Source organism: Ursus maritimus, unplaced genomic scaffold (assembly GCF_017311325.1).
Source record: "Ursus maritimus isolate PB19 unplaced genomic scaffold, ASM1731132v1 scaffold_15, whole genome shotgun sequence".
NCBI lineage: Eukaryota > Metazoa > Chordata > Mammalia > Carnivora > Ursidae > Ursus > Ursus maritimus.
In genome coordinates this window covers 3,424,294-3,446,366 of record NW_024423897.1, presented here as the reverse complement: position 1 = coordinate 3,446,366, position 22,073 = coordinate 3,424,294, and the positions used below count along the sequence as shown (strand labels likewise).

Genomic DNA, 22,073 nt, shown 5'->3' with positions numbered 1-22,073 from the left:
ATGCTTGCTGATGTGAACAAAAGTACATGGGGTGGGAGCAAGAGGGGGTAAGCATTCTAAGAAAAGGGAACAGCCCATTCCAAAGCTACAGATCCAAAAAGAGCTTGAGGAATCCAGGAGAGGGATGGGGTGAGGTGGCTGATGGCCTTGAAGAACAGCTAAGAAACTTGGACTATTTAATAATAAAAATAAAACAAAAGAGCCACCATTTGTTGAGGGTCGGCTCTTCATTATTTCCATCAAAACTACTCTAGCGAGGTAGATTTAATAAATCCAACTGTACACAAAAGGAAACTGCCAGGAGCCGTAGAAGAGGTACAGGCAGGAAGGGGACTTCATCAGTTGTGATTTTAGAACCCTTGGACCATGTGTTGAACTGACACGGAGTGCTCTAAGAGACCTGCCTTGAATTCCATGCATTTAAAGTAGTAATAACATTTTTCATTTTTTCATTTGCTCTACAATTTATATTCACTGTACAACATATGAAAAATATAAGAAAATTTAAACACATACAAAAAAATCTTAACTCCACCTTCCAGAAACATCCCAGTTGATACTTTCCTTCCCGTCTCTTTTTCCCCTCTATGCAAAAAATATGTAGTCATTAGAATGGGCTCTTAGATAGTAGATGGGGGAAAGCCACTGCTGAAACGCCTATGATACTCCTTCTCTTCTTCCTCTTTGTTTTGTTAGGACCACACCAAGAGGCGAGGCTGAGCCCACCCGAGTTTTCAGCGAAGTCCCCAGGCCTTACCGCCTCTACCCTCGCTCGCCTCAGGCCGGTCTCTAGAGGGCGCTGCCGAAAGACCGGGCACGGAAGGAACGTGACGCGGAAACGCGCTCAAATTTGGGCACCGCCGCTGCCCGTAGCCGGCGTCCTCAACATGGCGGCTCCCCAAGATGTCCACGTCCGTATCTGTAACCAAGAGATTGTCAAATTCGACCTGGAGGTGAAGGCGCTTATCCAGGTACTAATTCCCGGGACTCCTGCCGGGCTCCAGCAGCCCTAATCCCAGGCTCCGCTGGCCTCCTGTGAGCTCGGCGGTCTCACTCCGAGGCTTTCCCCACTTGGTCAAGTCTCTGAGGTCGTTGGTCCCGCCCCATGGCCGGCTACCCGGTTGTGGTCCCCCTTTGGTCCCGTCTCCTTGACCGTTGGCCCTGGTTCTCCATCCACTTGCTGTTGTCTAGCCCTCTTCTGGACACTTCCATGTTCCCTGGTCCTAGACCAGGCTTACCCTTTGTGGCCCCCGTTGGCCCCTCCCCCACACACTTCTCGACTGGGACCACCACGCAACATACCTGTCACTCTGGTTCGCCCCCCCTTCTGACACCGCCCTCCCCATCATTTGGTGGCGTCCTGGGGGCCATTAGCCCCTCCCCCTCCTGGCCAGCTGAGCTGGGTGCGGTGTCCCGTGATACCAAAGGCCGCCTGACGCGGGAGGCACCCGGTGAAATGAACTTAACCTAGACTGTAGTTGTGACTTTGTCAATAAGGAAATCGGGTAAAGTGCCAAGGCCTGAATCAGAAGGCAGATGGTGGCAAAACTGCGACCGGACGGGGAAAGTCAGCCTAGAAAAGGGACCTAGCGAGTATCTACAACTTCGTTTAACAGATGGGGTAATTGAGATGCTTTGCCTTAAGCCATTTAAGGGTAGAAGGCAGCAGAGCAATAACCAATTGGCATAGGCAAGAGTTAGGAATGTAGAAATAGTTCCTTGAATTTAGCAAAACAAAACAAAACACAACAACAACCCAGGAGTTTTTTTTTTTTTTTTTAAAGATTTTATTTATTTATTTGACACAGACAGCCAGTGAGAGAGGGAACACAGGCAGGGGGAGCAGGAGAGGAAGAAGCAGGCTCCCAACGGAGGAGCCTGCTGTGGGGCTCGATCCCAGGACTCTGAGCCAAAGGCAGACGCTTAATGACTGAGCCAACCAGGTGCCCCAACCCAGGAGTTTTAAACCTTGGTTTTAGGCAAGTCACTTCCCTTTCCAACAAATGTTACCAAACGTGAGATGTAGACTCAGAATTTGCAACCAGCTGTGGTAAAAAAGTGAAAGAAGGTAGGATTCCCCGTGGAAACTAGATGCAGAATAAACCAAAGTAGTGCCTTATCGTGGTGCAAGGAAGTGTGATTTAACGAGTAAGCCAGAGAACAAATGAGGAAACTTGATGCAATCATTTAAACTTCTTCAACTTCGCTTCTTCTCCGTACACATTGCAAAACTTCTGGGATGAGTCTAGAAAAGTAAATTTAGGATTCATACAAATACAATTGCCTTTTCACATAATCTAAGTTGCTTAAGTCCCCTTTTGTACTCTAATATTTGGGTTCTGGATTCTCATTACTGCTAATGAGAAAGATTGATTTTACCTAGATTTACTGTGCTCTTACTGTGTTCCAGCTCCTCTGCAGCATGCTTTATGTACATATATGGTCTGTGTGGTAGGCAGTGTGATGAGGAAACTGAGGCACAGAGAACTCAAGTGACTTTTTGTTACACAGCCAATAAATTGCTACAGCCAGAATTTGAAACCACATACTCTCGCTCTAGGGCCTGCTCTAAAACCTGACCCCAGTAATTTTGAATGTCCAGAAACAAATTCTAAATCAATCCTTGGACATGTCTGCCAATACTGTGATTTATAATAGATGGTTTGTAAAATCAGGTTGAAGTTAACCTTGTCCTATGATGCCAGGAATTGAGCATCCTGATTTTCAAGTTGGAAAGATCTAAAGTTAAAAGTATCACTTTTGGATGTCCATTCTTGTAGGACATACGAGCTGCTTTAAGCCTTTTTATACTAACCCGGTGGCGTTTTGTTAAACTTTAGAAACTAATAAGTAAAGACACTGTGTTTCTTTTTATGCTTTTATATTACCTGCTCAAAATTAAAGAGGTGTGAGAGAAATGTAAATGATAATGTTTTTGCCTGTGTTGCAGAGGTAAGCAGCAAAGATCAGGACAAATTACAGTCAGTAGGCCAGCCTTAGTTGTGGTCTGAGCCAACTCTCTCACTGTACAGATGGTATCATTTCATTTCATTGCCTCGAGAAAGGCCTCTTCACCTTTTCAATGTCTCCTAGGATATTCGAGATTGTTCAGGACCATTAAGTGCACTTACTGAACTGAATACTAAAGTGAAAGAGAAGTTTCAGCATTTGCGACGCAGAATACAGGTGAGTAGCTGCAGAGCTGAGATGTGGAGATTGGGTAACAATGAGGAGGCTCCGTCCTGGGAATCACCTCTGCTTGAGAGCTGTCCAGGTTCTTTAGTAAAAATTTGGACAGTGACGGTAACTGTACTACCGTGCTCTCAAGGTAAAAGTGAGGAATTTTTGAATGCATCGCAGTGTCTCCTGGGGTTCTTTTCATGCTGCGCTTTGCCTAGCTGCTTCCTTCCTGTTTCTGAGGTCTCCAGTCACTTCATATGCACATATAGCACTCCTGAATCCAGCTAAGGTATATATGCTATCTCGAAAACCACTGGAGTGGGAAGTACCCATTTGCATAGACTGTTTCTGCTGCTGTGCCCTAGTGAGAATAAGGTGGGTGCATGGATCTGCCCATCCCTGAGTGGGTCTTGGGGCACCTGGTATCACTGCTCGTGGTACTGGTATTTAAAGACCTGTGCTTTTCCTGTGACGTGGCCCCAAATGCCAGCCAACAACTTTTGTTGTTTAACAGAAGACAGTCTGTTTCAAAGCTGGAAGAAAAACTGGCCATTCGGAAATAGTATGTTTGGGTCCTGTGTGTTGCCTTCCTAAGGGATTTTCAAGGCAATTGTGAAAATAAGTAGTTTTTGTCCTAAGAGTTCACTTTAGAATTTTAACAGTGTCACTGAACCTAGGTGATCTTTTTGCCTCCATCTCTAGCCCTGATTTAATCATTTAATTTTTTATTTTTGAAAGGCCGTTACTTTCATATGTTTTATATATATGAATGTAGGCATGTGAATATGGGCACAGAGTGAAACCTTCAAATTGTTTGCTACCAGTCGATAATGAAATAGGTACAGGGATTGAGAGTGAACATTTAGACATGTAGCAATTTGATATTTCCATTATTTCTCAAAGCGGAACCAGGGGGTTCCTATTTAGTCATTTTTTATTCCCTTTTCATTCCAGGTGTGCCCTAGATTACAGGAGTGAATCTCCCATTCCAGGGCAGCCATGCATTGCTCAAGGGCTGACCACTCTGGTTCTTAGTTCCCTTCTGTCCTTGGGGCCCTGGGGATTATCCTTACTTTCTTGCAAGTCAGCTATATATTTAGAAGGATGTTTGTTCTGTGTTACCTGGCATTCCCAAGTGTTCTCTTTTAGGAGGGTTTTCAAGTGCTATTGTATAGCCTGCCTAGAAAGAGAAGTGCTCTTTGGTTTTTATATTGGCTTTTAAAATCATTTTAATATAGAACTCTTTTCCCCCAAAGGAGCTTGAGCAGTCAGCTAAAGAGCAAGACAAAGAGTCAGAGAAGCAAGTTCTGCTCCAGGAAGTGGAGAATCACAAAAAGCAGTTGCTCAGGTAGGTGGGGCCCGTTCTGTGTCACTTGCTCCCGGGACGCTTGTGCAAGGTTTGCCTCACAAACCTGGCTTAATGATGTAATTGTGTCATTTATACACGGACTGAATGTCCTCTCTAGAGCAGTAGTTCTCAGAGCAGGGGCCAGCAGGGGTTGTTGGTGGGTCAAATTGTGTATAGTTTACAAAAGCCTATTTACCATTATACTGTATTTTATATTTTTAAGACAAAACCAAAAAAGTGGTTGCTTTTGTAATACAGGGTCCTTTTTCTTTAAGGATAATTGCTACCAGAGAAAGTCCTACTTAATACGGACCAAAATTTAGAAAGCTTTGAATGGGACTTACCTTAAAAATGAAACCCAAAAAAATGTGAATAAGGTTAAGCTATGTTAAATAAAATGGCGGTTATCGTTGTAGCTGTGTGCTAACCTTTGATTATGTGATTGAGGTATGTGCTATTTCTGGGTATTGAGTTGGAGGACTTTCCAACAAAATTGTCTGATGGCATGAAACAGTACCGTCCCTTCAATTTGACTTTTGTACCGTAATCATAAAGAGGGTTGTTTTGGCAAAAATCTTTAAGGGCTCCATCAGCTTTCCCAATCCTCTGGTAGCCAGGTCATTCTCTTTTGAAGCCCCTGCTCAGTCATCCTTCTAAGTGTTCCCTTCATCCTTAGTAATTGCTCTAGCTCTGCCAGACCTATATTTGTCCATGGTTTTGCTTCTGATTTGAATAATTCTCCGGCATCATCCTTGCTGACAGCAGCTGTGTTTATAACACCCAGCAACAGGAAGAGACTGACAAAGACGTGGGCATGGTAGAGGATAGAGTAAGTAGGGAGGGATGTGTGAGTGGCAACCAGTGTTAAAGTGCGTGGCTCAGTCGTAATACTTTGTGTCATGATGGTGTTTGATTTCCCTCGGCCACCAAGGATACTCAGATTATAAACACTGAGTCAAGAGGACCCCTTGTATAAAGTATAGTAAGTTACACCAGATAAGTTGGGCTTACCATGGGTTGAAAGTTGAGAATGACCATTCATGATGTGGAGTTACAGGGGAGAGAGAGAAAGCAGTAAATGGATGCTTTGGCAGCTGTGTGTGAAAACTGGTTGTGCTTGCCTGGGTTATCATGCTTATCACACTGTACAGCAGATACTTGTTTGCTTGTCTTTCTCGCCAGTAAATGTGAGCCCCTTGAGGGCAGCCACTGTGACTCCCTCATCTCTGTGTTACAAGGCCCAGCAGAACCCCCTTCCTAAGAGTTCAAAAATGTAATTGATTCTTTTTACGTATCAGGTGTGAAATGGCATAGCAGGTGCTGTTCCAGTGGCAGAGAGCTCGTTTGAATGTTTTAAGCTCCGAGGTGCTCTTAGAAAAACACCCCGTCATTTCCCTTGCCCTGTGTTTGACTGTAAATATCTCAGGGGTTAGCGCAATTGATATGAACCAGCTGCCTAAGAGTTCTAGTGCTTGAGTTTGATTCTCCAGGGGCCCAATTAACATTTTTATAGTCCATCCACAAAGGCTGCACTGCTAGCCCCAGGGAGCTGTTCACCAAATTTGAGTTGTCTCCTGTAAGGGGGATCAGGTAAAAAATGTAAATAAGTCCCATCAAACTGGGCCTGCTAATACATTGTGTGTATCTTGTTCATGGTTGTTCTGGGTGTGTAAAGAACAGCAAATCCTACAGAAATATTGAGCAAAAGCAAAGTGCTGAATCACTGTCCTGTACACCTGAAACTAAAGACACTCTATGTGAGCTAACTGGAATTTAAATAAAAACTTAGGGGCACCTGGCTCACGGCTCAGTTGGTTGAGTCACCAACTCTTGATTTCGGCTCAGGTCATGATCTCAGAGTCCTGGGATCGAGCCCTGTGTCAGGCTCTGCACTGAGCATGGAGCCTGCTTGGGATTTTCTCTCCCTCTCTCTCCCTCTGCCTCTCCCTCTGCTCTTGCAGTTTCTGTCTCTCTATGATTTTTCTACCTATCATAATACCTATTGATTGGCTAATGGGCCAGAAGCTGTTGTTCTAGGTACTGGTGATCCAAAGATGAGTAAGACTTGGTTCTCAAGAAAGGGAACCAACCAGCGCACCAGGCAGAGAGCATTAAAATGTTAGCGATGACTTGACAGAACAGGGCCTCGTGCGCCTAAGGCTAGTTTGAAGTCTGAAGCCATTGCTGGCTGTAAACACAGGAAAGGGACAGCCACAGGCAGTAGGATGGTAGGAGAACGTCCCAGAGGCGCCTCCAGGGTCCAGACCAGAGATGCTGTGGCCTGAGCTAGAGGAGTTGCTGGGGCAACCAAGAGGAGGAAATGGCGGGAGGTGCAGATGGACTCTGTGGACCACTTCTGGGTGGCCTTTCCTGTCACTCCTTTGCCAGAAGGAGGAACTGCTGTGACTTGATCTGACTGACAGAAACTCATGCATGACCCTTCTGATTCCAGCAATCAGACCTCATGGAGGAAGGCTAATCTTACTTGCAAAATTGCTATCGACAATCTAGAGAAAGCAGAACTTCTCCAGGGAGGAGACCTCTTAAGGCAAAGGTATCTGTCTTTTTGTCTTTCTGGGCCCTGATGATAGAACAGATAGCAGTTGGCAAGGTGCAAAACCCTCGTAGGGAACCCCTTCTTGTTTTCAATGTAAAACTGGTACTTAATTTTATCATATAGGCAATATTTTTTGAAGTATGAAAGAAATACATGCTTATTTGTAATAAACTGGTAAAATAAAAACATCAATGACAAAATGAAACCATACTGTCATTGTGTTGCACGCGTTTTGATAAATTGCCTCCCACCATTTTTTTTTACGAAGTCAGAATCATACCATATATAAAACTTAGTGCCCTGCTCTTCTTCACATGGTATTATAGCACAAAGCCTTGCTTGCTGTTCTAGAAAACTCTGCCAACAAAGTCTTAAGAGTACATAGTATCCCCTTGTATTAGCTGATTCCGTTTGTGTGTGTTTACATTTCTAGTTTGTCAGTAATGTAAATAATACACAAGGCCATATCTTAGGACATAAGGCTTTGTCCACATTTTGGATATGTCCTTTGGAGAGATTCCCAGGGATGAGATTATTGGACCAAAGGCATAAATGTTCCTAAGGCTCCTAATACTCCTAACACGTATTGCCAAATTGCTTTACAGAAGGTAGCACCAGTTTGCGTTCCTGCTAGCAGTCTTCAGGAGTGTGGTGTCAGCATGCCCCTGCTGGTGTTGACTGTGATCATCGATATTTAAATATATGTTATTTTGATGGATAAAAAAATGGAATCTCATTTGAAGATGGGGTTTTCTTACACCCAGGCTTTTGTTGACATTCCTCCTCCCACTCCGGACTTTTAGGAAAACCACCAAAGAGAGCCTGGCCCAGACCTCCAGTGGCATCACGGAGAGCCTCATGGGGATCAGCAGGATGATGTCCCAGCAGGTCCAGCAGAGTGAGGAAGCCATGCAGACGCTAGGTAAAGCCGGACCTGGAGTTAGAAGCTTCTCCCAGACACTCCAGCTCCAGAGCCCTTGCCCTGGCACCTGCCACCAGGCTCTTCCACCTTTGCCCCCTATCCCCACCCTCACCCCCAAGCTTAATGACTTGTGTGTCTTCTCACTTCTTCGACAGTGTGGTGTTGCCCAGAGTGCGGCGTGTTGCTCTCACCTCTCTTTTGGATTTTTGTGCTTGTACTAGAAGATCTGCACGGCCTGTCGAAGTGTTTCTCCGGCAGAAGCACTCCCGGGGTCTTACGTGAAAAGCAGAAATCCCCAGGCCTTTTCCTGGAGACTGGGTTCCCGCAGGGCTGGGGAAGGGGCCTGAGAGTCTGTTTTTTTTCTCTGGAGTTCTGTGCACCCATGGCCAGGCAAGTTGGGGAATCATTGCTTGGGAAGATGTTTAGTGTATCGGCTGCTGGCTAGTCTGCTAGGGCCTCAGCTTACAATTATACCGTCCAGTGTTATTTTTACCGTGAACTCCTTTTAAAAGATACAATCAGAGGCCACAAAAGAAGCTGCTCGAGCATCTGGTTCTCTCCAGCAGCTTTCCTATGGTGTCTGCCTTTTAATGCGGAAGAGAATTGGCCCTCTTCAGGGTCCTCTGTATTGGAAAACAGAAGGAGAGAGTTTGCTGTTTGAGACAGTTTTGGAAGATCTCACAAAGAGACAACAGCAGAGAGCATGGTACGCAGTTGTCAGCTTATGGCCAATCTGGTTTCAGCTCCACCCTTCCTGGGCCTCCGTCTGGATTATTTCAAAGCAAATCACAGACATCATCTATAAATATCTCAATATGTCTCTCTAAAAGATAAGAGACTCTTGAAACAAAAAACAAACAAAACCAAACCACAATACCATTATCCCCTTAAAAAGTATCTATAATTTTGAGCCACTTCTTTTACAGTGTGCTATTCAAACAGGAGAAAGGAAAAGGAAAGCAAGCAACTTGTCCCCAAGGTCAGTCCCTGTGTTTGAAACTTATCTGGGCATTTAGGCTCAGGACCAGCCAGTCACCTCCGCTACATGCGTGCTGGGGGTGGGTCTTAGTCCTTGGGAGAGGCCTGGGAGAATGTGCAAAATAGCAGGCCACCTGGCCTTTGAATGGAGGGTTTTTCTGCTTTGATGCAGGTGACAGACACCCCCCTCACCCCACACACACATATCAAAAATAGATGATACAGTTAAGTGGTGAGAAGGGTGCACAGATGCTGATGGCTTCTGGGGTGTTGAGGGCTGTTCTTTTTTTTTTAAGATTTTATTTATTTATTTGACAGAGATAGAGACAGCCAGCAAGAGAGGGAACACAAGCAGGGGGGGTGGGAGAGGAAGAAGCAGGCTCATAGCGGAGGAGCCTGATGTGGGGCTCGATCCCAGAACGCGGGGATCACGCCCTGAGCCGAAGGCAGACGCTTAACCGCTGTGCCACCCAGGCGCCCCGAGGGCTGTTCTTAGGGCCCATTTTGTAAGAGAGAAAACTGTTGAAGAAAGAAGAATGCAATTCTTAGTCCTTTTCCTTACAACTCACAAATTCAGCTTGATTTAAGAGCCTATTAGGACTACAGTTTTTTAAAAAAAAACATATTGGGGATATAATTTCTGGAATTTGCTGCAACTGGGTGGGGTAGTATGGGGACAGGAGTGCCAGGGGGTTGGTGGTTCTTGGGTATGGGTGATGGGCACAGGGCATTTCATGATACTGTTCTGTCTCCTTCGGTGATGCTTTAAAATTCTCTGTAATAGGAAGTTGAAAAAGGCCTATTAGATTGTTTTGAACAGGCTCTTACTTAGGTTTTTGGGATGGCAGTAGGCATATGGAGAAAGGGCCCAGAGGGTTTTTGTTATCCGAGTGTTTATTTTTCCCTTTCATCTGCCTTTATATAAATGCTGCTCTGTTTCCTCTGGTAATTTCTTTTACTTACTGACTTTTAATTTTGTGAAAAGGTAAAACGCATTACCTGGTTAAGAAAAAAACCTCTAGGCCTGCATCGTCCAATAGAAATATAATGTGAGCCACATATTTAACTTTAAATTTTCCAGTCGGGCACATTAAAAAAGGTAAAATGAAACCTATGAATTTATTGAACCCTTTACATATGAAATGCTACCATTTCAGTATGTAATTAATGTGAAAAACTATTGAGCTATCTTACCTTCCTTTTTCTCACACTAAGTCTTTGAAATCGTGTGTACTTTACACCTAGGGATATCTCGGTTTGGTTTGGCCACATACACGTGCTCAAGTGCCACCTGTGTCTCGGGGCTGCCATCTTGGACTGCACAGCCCTGGGCAGTACAAGAGAGGAATCAAAAGATAGCTCTCTCCTCTGACCTCCCCCTGACCCCTGGCCATCAGGTCTCCTCCCTAAGGATAACTGCTGTTACCAGTTGCTCTTATATCCCTCTGAGACCCTCCAAGCACATATAGCACAAGCAAATTAAATATTGTTTATTCTTCTCTTTTACGTAAATGGAAATTTTCACATATGCTCTTTCACACCTCACTTTTCCACTTAACAGCATATTTTATTCTGTGGATGTTCTGATGATGTTAGGCTTTGGGAGAGGATCTTGCCAGGTACACCTTCTTACCCAAGTGTCAGGCTCAGATACCCATACTCCGAAGTATATTTGACTCCTGGGCACAGTGAGCCTTAAGGCACATGTACCTCCCCTTAGATTTCATACAGTGGCCAGAGCATAGGCGTGACGTCTTTAAAACTACAGCAGTGTCCCAGGACTGAAGCACTGATATGTGTGGGGGCTGGTGGCAGGGCCCAGCCCAACTTGTTAGGGTCCCACCAAGAGCAGATCTGACTCTCAGGGGTCCTGGCAGGGTGCACCTCAGGTGGAAAGCCTTGGGTAACTCCTAGCGTCTGCCCCCAAAAGACCGCATAGTGCCTGGCCACAGTCACCTGGGTTTGTTTTGGGGCTGGTGGTTCTCACCAGCACCTGCTTTGGAAAACTGAGATTAATGGGCAGGAAAGGGAAAGGAACTCTATTCTTTTTTCGTTGGTGATGTTCACATTGGAGAACGCCTAGTTGTGGCCCTGTGACATTGTATATAAACAAACCACATCACTCAGAGCTGGATGGGACCTAGGGAGGTGTTTTACTTAAAATACCCTTGTTCCGTGGTCCTCTGGATCGTCTCTGCTCACATCTTTGCTTACGGCTGACGGGAACTTGCTACAGAGTGCAGTGTTATTTGCTGGTAACCCAGCCAGCAGAGCAACGTCTTTGGATTTGGTGCTCTTCAGTCTCTGAGTCAGGCTCCCTCCCTCTTTTGTTTCAGCCAATTCTTCCCGGACTATCCTGGATGCAAATGAAGAGTTTAAGTCCATGTCAGGGACCATCCAGTTGGGACGGAAGCTTATCACAAAATATAATCGCCGAGAGCTGACGGACAAGCTTCTCATTTTCCTTGCCCTGGCCCTTTTCCTTGCTACGGTCCTCTATATTGTAAAAAAGCGGCTCTTTCCGTTTTTGTAAGATCTGGAATTACCAGCTTTTGCCCTTTAAGCTCCAGTGCCAGGATCCGGCCATGCTCCTGAGCTCTGGCCCAGGCCGCCAAACCAATGCACACCTCTGCAGCCTGCTCCAGTTGCTCAGCGGGTGGACTGCGGACACAGCCCCCCAGCTTTCTGCAGGCAGCTGGTTGGCCTGTAAAGGACCAGTAGAGCAAGGGGAGGGAGGCCTGTCATCGAGCACAGTGCGTGTGGCTGTCACATGGGGCACGCAGAGGCCAGCCTTCAGAATTGGATCCTCCTCTCTCTCCTTCCCCTGCTGTAGCCTTAATGCCAGATCTGGTGGAAGGAAGAGAGAAGTGGGGAGAAGAAGGATAAGGAGAACTTATGTCCATTCCTTGAATAAACTTGACTATATTTAATAGAATGAAATGCATGTGGATTTATAAGGTATCCTTCTAGGAATCTGTGTCCTGTTTTTGATGTCCAGGTTTCTAGGACATGAACTTAGATCATTTATTTGTTCCTTCAACAAAGGAGTATTAAGCAACAGCCACATGCTGTTGCATTATAGACACTGCCGACCGTTACAAATGCTTGGTAAAGCAGCTGTGGTTCCTCCCTCAGGGAGCAAGAAGAACAAGATCTCGTAGACTCTAAAAAAGCAAGTTACAAAAAGCCCCCACTGGAGGTGGCTGACACTACATCTGAAAAGGCTCAGGCAGACATCCCTCTCCTGCTATGTACAGTGGTGGGCCTGGCCTGGGGGTGTGCCGTGTCTTGGGGGCTGGCCCGTGTCTTTCTCTTTGAGGTCCAGAACTAAATATAACCACGAGAGCGGGGCTAGTGATAAGCTGAGGCCTGTCTGGGCCTGAGTTCTGGGGGGTAGTAGGGCTCGGGCTGGGAGATGTTAGTGTCTCCTTGTGCTATAGGCCTGGCTGGCCTCACACATGAAATCCCAGCCTCCCCACTATTTATAGCTCCAGAGGCCCTAGAAGGTGTAATGTGGAGGCAGAGGGGAAAGTGGAAAAAACATGGACTCTGAACCTCGGTTTTGAGTCTTGGCTCTACTATTAAAGGACCATATGACCATGGGCAAGTTACCTTTTGTCACTAAGCCTCAGTTTCCCCACCTGTAAAGTGGGGGTGGTAGTCCATGTAGACATTTGTAGAGTCAATATGAGAATCAAACAAGAATGTAAAGTAACAAGTGCAGCTTCTGTCTGACTGGACAGTGGGCTTCCCAAATGGGGCCACCTCCAGGACGCTGGGCCTCTGAAAACTGGCCTGGGCGCCAGAAGTTCTGTTTAGATCTCCTCGAGCACAGGGAGGGTGTCAGCAGTTAAGCCTTCAGTTAGGAAGTGCCAGATTGTCACAGGACCAAGTGTGTAAGAGATTGGCTGCACACCTCAGACTGACTAATGGGCATGTTCTAAGTTAAAAGTGTGTGTGTGCAGACACACACACACTTCTATATATATCATTCTTAAACAATTTCTGGCCTCAGAAGACAGTGCAAAATGTGCATGCATGTGTCTTATTTATAGTCAAATTAAAGCTGAGAATAAAGCACAGATGGGAAATTCCCACTCAGATTCCAGCTGTAAGTGCAGCAGATGGATGTTATCAATTTAGGATTTTCTTGTCTTAACATTTTTCTTTACTACTTCCCACTAATTGTCAACATCCTCCTTACAATATGGGAATGTGTGGGCTCTGTACTCCTTAAAAAATCTCCCTTTGACTTTATTCTTTGACTTGCTTCCTTCTGCAAATAGGTTGAACTTGAAATGTCATCAATAGCATTATATCTTGCGACCCCAATCAGCCAGCCACCAGGATTCAAAATCATCGCCAAGTTGGCTGGCTGGGCAGAAAGCAGCCATCGCCACGTTCGACCATGAGGGGGCAGTGTTCACATTTGCTCTGTGGTCTTGCTGTGTTCAGGACTCTCCATCAGTCCATGTGGAATGCTCTTATGGATTTTTTTTTTTTTTCAGATACCAGACTTAAAAAAAAAAAAAGCCATACAAATGTACAAAGTTTAGAGTTTTAGAAGATGTTTCATAAATGGTATCGATTTTTACTGTTAACAGTAAGGCAAACTTGTATTCTACCTTTTGCTTGGATGATGGTCAGGGAGTTAAAGGGTTAGAGCACCTGTCAAGAGGGCATCCATTCAGGTATTTACTGAGCACCTGCTCTGTACCAGGCACTGCGTTAGGTACAGTCAGTGACAAAAACAAAGATTCCCTGTCGTCATGGAACTTACAATATGTGGGGGAGCATGGGCAGATGATAAACAATTAAGATACTAAATAAATTATTCGTTCTCCTAGAAAATAAGTGTTTTAGGGAAAAGTGAAGCCAGCTAACGGAAACCTGGAATGTAGGTGCGGGCATAGGTTTGCAGTATCAAGTAGGGTGGTCAGAGCTGGCCTCGTTGAGGAGGTAAGATCTGAGCAACGGCTTGTTGGGGAGGGAGACACCTTAGCCATGTGGACTGCTGAGGGCGGAGGGTTCCACACGGAGCCAGCTGGAGCTAGCACAAAGGCCTACGGTGGGACCATCTGCGATACTGTGATTTATCATCAGAAATACAGATTTGGTGTGTCCGGTCCCGGCACAGAGCTGCTAAAGCCCTTGGACTTTGGTGCAATGAGAGTGATAAAGGTTTCTTTTGTTATCTTCTTGAGGTGACTTGGAAAGCACTAAGGTTGGGGCTGGTTGCCAGTGGGCTCAGAGGAAGGGAGAGGGGCTGGAGATTGAGTTCAGTCACCAGTGGCCAGCGATTTAATCAGTCGTGCTTGTGTCATGAAGTCTCCACAAAAACCTGAAAGGACTGGGTTCAGAGATCTTCTGGGTTGGTGAGCACGTGGAGATGGAGGGAGGGGGGCACACCTGGAGAGGGCATGGAAGCTGTGCGTCCTTTCCTCATGCCTTGCCCCGACATCTCTTCCTTCTGGCTGTTCCTGAGTTATAGCCTCTTGTAATAAACGGGTAATCTAGTAAGTAAAATGTTTCCTTCATTTCTGTGAACCTCTCTAGTGAATTAGTGAAACCCATGGAGGAGGTGATCATGGGAACCTCCCATCTATGGCCTGTTGGTCAGAAGCACCCATGACAACCTAGACTTGTGATGGGCAGCTGAAGGGGGGGTGAGGTTGCAGTTTTGTGGGACTGAGCCCCTAACCTGTGGGATCTGATGACCAGGTAGGTAGTGCTCGAATTGAGTTGAATTATAGGACACCCTGCTGGAATTGCTTGTTGTGGGGAAACCCCACCCATCAGAAGTGTATCCGTGCGTGCACCGGAGCATGACTGCTGGGGGAATAGCAAGGAAGCCAGTGTGGCTAGAGCAGAGTGTGAGGAGTGGTAGAGAAGAAGCACAGGGGAGCAGACAGAGTGGGAACAAAATCATGAAAAGCCTTGTAGGTCACTGGAATGATTGAGCTTGTACTTTGAGGGACATGGGGAGCCATTGAAGCAGACGAGTGACTTGATATGACCTACGCGTTGATAACAAAGTGAACGAGACAAGTGCAGAGCAGGGTGGCCAGCTGCGAGGACCGTTGCAGATGTCCAGGTGGCAGATGATGGTGGCTTGTGCCTGGTGAGAAGCAGTCATATTCTGGCTATATTTTGAAGATAGAATCAATAGGATAAGGTTTCTCGAAGGCCTGGATCTCATTTTTGAAGGAGTGAGAGCCAAAACTATGAAATTCCTTTTTTAAAAATGTCCTTTTATTTTTAAGTAATCTGTACACCCAACATGGGGCTTGAACTCACAACCCTGAGATCAAGAGTCACATGCTCTACCAAGTGAGCCAGCCAGGTGCCCCAAAACTATGGAATTCTTGGCCTAAGTAACTGAAGGAGGAAAAGGTCAGGAGTTGGGTTTTGGACATGTTGGGCTTGAGATGTCTGTTAGACCCCCTAGTCAAGATGCCAGGTACACACGTGGTTATGTGTGAGTCTGGGGTTCGGGAGAGCAGTCAGGGCTCGTGGTATAAATTTGGAAGAGGGCACATAGATAGGATTTAAAGCCATGAGGTTGGATGAGATCGCCCAGAGATATGAGTATAGATAAAGAAGAAATAACGGCAAAAAAGAGGAACCAGCACATGAGACTGAGGAGGAATGCCCGGAGACAGAGGAGCCACTCTTACCGGTTAGACTTCTTAGGGAGTCTGTTCTTTTACTCCCCAAAACAGGAGACTTCCTGATCTACAACAACCTATATCGTCTTCATCATCATTGTCACTGTCATCATCATCGAAAGCGTCTACTGTCTGTTGAGTTCTGCTGCGTGTTAGATGCCTGAGGACTGCACGTAAATGTGTGCCCCCCCCCCTTGCCTTTAAGGACACCACAGAATGACAGTGGTGCCTGTGCACTGGCTGCCATAGGGACATGTGGAGGGAGGGCGCATTGGCCTGCGACAGGACGTGGAAGGAGGTGCCTTCCCCCTTGAGCCACTGCTCGGTCTTCTCCCCTTTACGGCTCAACTCCTGTGACACAGTCTGTCTCCTCACCTCCCACTCCCCGGCCCACTGCTGCTTTCTGCTGTCGTCACTCCTATAAACAAGCCTCCCCGGGGTCACCAGTTCCCTCCAGGCTGTTCATCTGAAGGATGTGTGCCCCCCCCCCCACCTCATCCTTAGCAGTTGTCCACCATGGTGGGCATTGGTTCCTGCCAGAGACCTCCTGCTTCTGTGATTCCACACTCTCGGTTTTCCTCTTGTTCTCTGGCAACTCCTGCTCACTCTTCTGCCTTCATCTCTTCAGCCTGAAGTGCTGGCTTACTAGAGCTTCTTCCCTCTTCTCCTTCTATGTGTTCTCTCACAGGCAAGGTCATCCTTATCCCCCCAGTTTAACAGTCATCCCGAGCATCCCTGTCAGTAATTTCCAAGTTCTGTCTCCATTACAGACTCTCCGATGAGCTCCAGATCTCTGTCAGCTCCGCCTTCTATCATCTCGGTTCAGCTGTCCTGTTTCTGAGACTCCTCCGCTTGGGGAGGGACCTCTCTCTCCCAGGCACTGGCCCGGCTCTTCTCCAGCCTCCCTGACTTCCCTGACACACCTCCCATTTCCCCTCCCAGGCTTCCTTTTCCCTTCACCAAGCCCATCTGCTTCACACCTCTTGCCACCAGCCCAAGAGATGAGACTTCATTCAAAGGGCAATATTGTCCTGGAGGAGGCAGATATATTGTGTTAGTGGATTTAGGAGGTCAGAAGACTCTGCTAGAGGCAATTTGGCAGGGTGACCCAATTTGGATATTTTTCTAAGGAAAAAAAGATGGTAGTAAAATGTAAAAGAAATTCCTTGACTAATGGTGGTCTCCCCCTGGGGCCCTGCCTGAGGGTTTGCCCAAGCTGTGTTTCTTCCCTAAACAAGGGCAGAATAAAAATAGCTGGGGGCTAATCTAAGAGATACCAGCCAGGAGTCTCAGCAGTTGTCAGGAATGAAGGGCTGCAGGCTGGGGTGAGGGGAGGGGTGGGTGTTATCTACCCCCCCAACCCCCCCCCACCCCAGTCCCCAACAGCAGAGCCCCAGGGCTCGTGGTACAGGTCAACTTGCATTTTCAATGGCCCTACAGTGCACAGGGCCCCAAATCTGCCCTTTGGTGACAGAGGGACCTGGGTTCTAATTGTAGTCTTCCTGGCCATACGCCCCTGGGGAGGGATCGCCCCTCTGTTGTTTCCTCATCTGGAACACTGGGATACCTAATAACATTGACTTCTTAGGGGTGCTGGGAGATTAAAAGACAAAAGTCACCCAAGAACTCACAGAGTGGAGCTCACACAGTCATCCGGTTGGCCACTGCATTCGTTCCCAGAAGAACGTGGCGTGACCTCATTCCCCTTTCTTTTTGAAGCTTTGTTTTTGGGGGAAATGGTGGTTAGGTGAGGAGGATGCTGGGGTTGGCAAGGAATCAGGCCCAAGGATGGAGCAGAGTTTCTTGAATGGCAGAGAGCTGAGTGGGACAGAGCAGGTGGTGGCAAACTGGCCGTCTTTCTCAAAACATCCAAAAAAAAAAAAAAAAGTCAGTGGGTAGAATTAGCTCAATGTCAAATGTTCTGTTTATTATTATTAAATCTTTGCTCTTCTCCCCCCGCAATCTTATTCACTGGCAAAGAGTGCTCCTGGATAAAATAAATCCATAAAGTAGTAAATGAACATGGACTGGAAAATGAAGAAATGGTCAATCAGGTTGAATCTGACAGCTTAACTGGTATGAACAACAGGAGGGCTCCTGACAGAAACGTCGGTTTCTAAGAAAGGAGTTCTTAGTTTGCAGATGGCTCTGCCGTTGCATTCTCTGCCACTACCTGAACAGGTTTGCAGACCAGTGGATTCAGGGACCGAGGGGAGCTCCTGGCTGCCTTGCGGAAATGACCTCAACCCGCTCCACCCCCAGTCCGTTCCAGAATCGTACTGTGTGCTTCAGCTGCGCTCTGTGCTGGGCACTCGGGACAGAAGAATGAGACTCCACCAGCCTCGCGGAGCCCACAGCCTGTCGGAGACAGAGGTGGAGCTAGATAGTTACCCCAGAAGGTGGTAAGTGTCCTAAAGGGAGCCACAGGGGCCCTGGGAGCACAAAGTGACAACTCCTTTAGACTGCTTAGAAGCAGCAGATGGCGGTCAAGATAAAATGAATAATAAGCAATTATAATGAGGTCCAAAAGCAGTGCTTGGTGAGGTGTTCAGTAGGTGATGATGTTAATAAGTGTACTGAGTGCTTACTAGGTGCCAGGCACTGTGCATTATTTCACTTAATCCAGGATTCTGCCAAGAGTTCGTGTTCTTACAGCCGAGGCAACTGAGACCCAGAGAGGTCCAGAAACATACTCAAGGTCACACAGCTAGTAACTGGAGGAACTAGGGTTCAAACCCAGACGGCCAGGCTCAAGAGTCTCTGGACTTCTCCCAACAGTAGGAATGAGAGGCCGACAAAGTTCTGGGGGCAGAGGCCCATCGATGCAGACCCTGCCCAGCAACCATAATGATGTAAAGGGGAGGGGAGGGATGGAGGAGTGGAGGGTGCAGGGTTCGCAGATCCCTGCTGAGCCTGGTCAGCACTGGAGGTTCAGGAACGGAACAGTCACGCCAGCAAAAGAAAGAATTCACTGGCTCCCGTAATGGTAAGTGGCTTTAGACACACAGCTGGATCCAGGTGCGCTAACAAAGATGTTAGAAACTCGTCTCCTTTGGTCTCTTCCCCTATTTCCCTCCACTTGGCTTTCTTCTGAGGTGGACTCTGACCAGGTGGCAGGTTTCCCCCTTCCTCCATGGGCAGCTTCAGACTTATATCCACTTAGCTCAGAGTCCCTGAAGAAAGAGCCTTTTCCTTAAGAGTTCCTGAAAATCCCTCGGTGGGTCCCTGCACGAGTTCCTGTGGCCAGGAGCCCAGGATGTCCTGACTGGTGAGGCCCTGGGCCCACGGCCAGCATGGGTGTGGAGTCCGCCCCGCTTGGACCAACCACAGAGTGGAAGGTGGGAGGGGGTGGTTCCTGCGAAGAAATAAGAGCAGTTGGGAGGCCTTTTTGCCAGTACAGTGGTGTTTGTGCCGCAGGACGTGTGGGGGCTGAGGCTTATGTCCTTTGTACGAAGGAGCATACTTTTACCAGTGGATTCTTTTATTAGGAAAGCAATATCTGTTCATTGCAGGGAAATTAGAAAACATGTTTAAGCCACACAAACTCCTTCTTCCAAAGATGTGAATTTATAATCCCGTCTAGAGAGAATTGCCGGAAACATTTGGGAGTGGATGCTGTATTTTTTTTCTTTCTTCTTTTCTACCTTCAACATATATGGGGTCATGTTGTGTACCCTGGTTTGTTTGTTTACTTTTAAAAAATAGATCAAGATATAATTTATAATAAACTGCACATAAACTGTACAATTTGATGATGTTTGTCATGGGTACCACTGCAATCAAGGTAATGAGCATATCCATTACCCCCCAGAATGTTCTGGTGACCCTTGGTAATCTTTAGTACGTGTGCTGCCGATGTGAGCACATGCCCCGTTGTAATCTGTTTGCCGCCACTGCTCCCCCGCTTTCTCCAGATGACCACTGATCTGCTTTCTATCACTACAGACTAGATCGTACTTTTCACCACTTTATACAAATGGATCATACATGTACTGTTTTGGGGATGTGGCTTTTGTCACTCAGTGTAATTATTGGCCTTTTACCTCAGGATAATTATTTTGAAGTTCATTTGTGTTGTTGAATGTGTCGATAGTTCCTTTTTGTTGTTGAGTACTATTCTATGATATGGACTTTGTTTATCCGAACTGGATAATGGGCTTGCACAGCCATGTCCATAGCAGCATTATTCCCAGTAGCCTAAAGGTGGAAATAACCCAAGTGTCCCATCAGTGGATGAATGGATAAACAAAATGTGGTTATACATACAGTGGAATATTACTAAGCCTTAAAAAGGAATGAAATTCTGCGACACGCTCCATGGATGCCATACTTTGACGACATGACACTGAGTGAAATAAGCCAGACATGAGAGGACAAGTACTGTATGATCTCACTTATACGGGGTACCTTTCGTAGTCAGATTCATAGAGACAGAGTAGAAGGGTGCTGCTGTTGGGGGAGGGAGAAGAGACAATGGGGAGTTACAGTTTAATGTTTCATGAGGACAGAGTTTCCATTTAGGGTGATTCAGTTTAGGAAAAGGTCTGGAGATGGTTGGTGGTGGTGATCGTACAGTAGTGTCAATGTGCTTAATGCCACTGACTTGTATACTCAAAAAGGGTTAAAATGATAAATTTTGTCTTATGTATGTTTTACCACAAAGAAATTGTTTTAAAGGAGAGGGTGGATTTCCCGGTCTCCCCCTGGAGCGGCTCCAGATCTGAAGGAGAGCTGTCAGAGCCTGGGCAGCTCTGGGACCGCGTCCTGACAAGCCCTGACTCCTGCACTCGTGGTCCCAGCACCGTGCCCCTGCTACCTCCTGTCTCTGCTCCTCTCTGGAAGGCTTCATTCGGCCTCTCAGCCTCTTCCCCTCAGCAGGACACGTGACCACTCCCTCCTCTGGGATTTAGGAAGCCAGAATTTACCCACATTTAGTAAGAAAGATACTAAGGAAGGGTCCATGGAACGCAGACACCAGAAACCTCAAAGTCATGTTCAAAACTCCCTTTTTCATCTCCATATTGTCACCTCCAAGGGTGTGGCCATTCTTTTCCAAAGTGAACTTCCCTTTGGCTCTCCCTTTTCCTACTGCCGCAATTGGACTTGGGCTGGCCTATTGCAGTAACTTTTTTTTTGAAGGGGGTGAGGGCAGAGGGAGAGAGAATCTTAAGCAGGCTCCATGCTAGTGCAGAACCTGACCTGGGGTTTGATCTTGATCTCTCGACCCTGAGATCACGACCTGAGCTGAAATCAAGAGGCAGATGCTTAACCAACTGAGCCACCAAGGTGCCCCACGCAATAACTTTCTGAATGGTCTCCCTACCCTAGGCTCTGAGGAATGCGCTTATTTAAGGTGAAGAAACTTACTACATCTCAAGAATGTGAGGGTGAATGGAGAGGAAGGTAGGCAAGGTCATGGAGGAAGTGAGGGGAGAGGGTTCACCTTGGGAAGGGGGTTCAGGTTCCACTGTAAGAACATTTCGAGAGAGTGTGTGTATGTGTGGAGACATCTGCTGTCTCTGGTTTCTCTTTCATGACAGTTCATGGTGGGGTTAGGGGTGCTGAGAAGATGGACAAGACGGACTCGTGGAGTGGTGGGTAGGATGGCTGGTAATGCTGGAGCATTATGGAGGTTCTGGGAACTTTAGTTTAGGAAACCACTGTGCAATCACTTTAAAAGATGTTTGCAAATTTCTTGACATTCTTCCCATCAAACGGTATAGTCTAAGTCCTCTCCCCTTGAATATGGGCTGACTTTCATGACATGCTTCTAATAACAGACTGCAGTGGAGGTGACGCTGTGTGACATCTGAGACTAGATCATAAGACAATGTAGCATCCATCTGGCTCTCTCTTGGGACACTCAACCTTAGAACCCAGCCACCGTGCTATGAAGATGCCCAGGCCAAACAGGAAGGCCACTTGCTAGTGTGGGAGCCCAGCTGAGGTCACTGCTGACAGCCAGCATCAAACACCAGGCATGTGAATGATGAGGACTTCAAACTGCTCCAGCACCAGCCACCATCTGACTGCAACTGCATGAACATGAGAGGCCCCAAGGAGGAAACGTCCAGCTGAAGCCCACGGACCCCCAGAACCATGAGACAAAGTAACAATGGGTGAGGGTTTTGCGCCACTGTCTGGGGTGATCCGTTACGCAGCCGTAGTAGCTGGAGCATGCAGCCAGACTGTCCTCAGAACGTCAGTTCCTGTGGTTGACATTGTCCTTATTGAAGGGACATTCATTTTTTCATGGTAAAGTGATTCATTCGATGGTAAAAGCAATACAGGGTCATGTGAGAAAATTTGGAAAACACTGACAAATTCAAAGAAGAAAAAATTACCTGAAAACCTACTACCCAAGAGAATCCCTAGCACATAACAGGCACTCAATAAATATTTACTGAGGAAGTGAATGAA

General features: G+C 46.7%; 1 protein-coding gene across 8 annotated transcripts; it reads left to right on the top strand.

Annotated features, from left to right (window-relative positions):
* Positions 1 to 840: 840 nt before the first annotated feature.
* On the top strand, positions 841 to 22,069 carry BNIP1 (BCL2 interacting protein 1). Of its 8 annotated transcripts, XR_005834822.1 has the most exons (8): positions 841 to 971; positions 3,094 to 3,186; positions 4,437 to 4,528; positions 6,981 to 7,082; positions 7,889 to 8,007; positions 15,708 to 18,055; positions 20,982 to 21,056; positions 21,434 to 22,069. XR_005834822.1 is itself a non-coding variant. In XM_008692364.2 (7 exons), exons 1-7 carry the CDS (start codon positions 888 to 890, stop codon positions 11,353 to 11,355), a joined length of 759 nt encoding a protein of 252 aa, XP_008690586.2. In that variant the 5' UTR covers positions 841 to 887; the 3' UTR covers positions 11,356 to 11,489. The 8 variants fall into 8 exon arrangements, 3 of the variants coding, with proteins under 3 accessions (XP_008690586.2, XP_008690588.2, XP_008690587.2); XR_005834823.1 differs by lacking the exon at positions 20,982 to 21,056; XR_005834819.1 differs by having other exon boundaries at positions 20,982 to 22,069.
* The last annotated feature ends 4 nt before the right edge of the window (positions 22,070 to 22,073 follow it).

Coding starts and splice junctions, on each gene's coding strand:
- BNIP1 (XM_008692364.2), top strand. CDS start 888: ATGGCGGCTCCCCAAGATGTCCACGTCCGTATCTGTAACCAAGAGATT. Junction 4,529..6,980: donor CACAAAAAGCAGTTGCTCAG/GTAGGTGGGGCC, acceptor TTCTGATTCCAG/CAATCAGACCTCATGGAGGA. Junction 8,398..11,321: donor TTCTGTGCACCCATGGCCAG/GCAAGTTGGGGA, acceptor CTTTTGTTTCAG/CCAATTCTTCCCGGACTATC.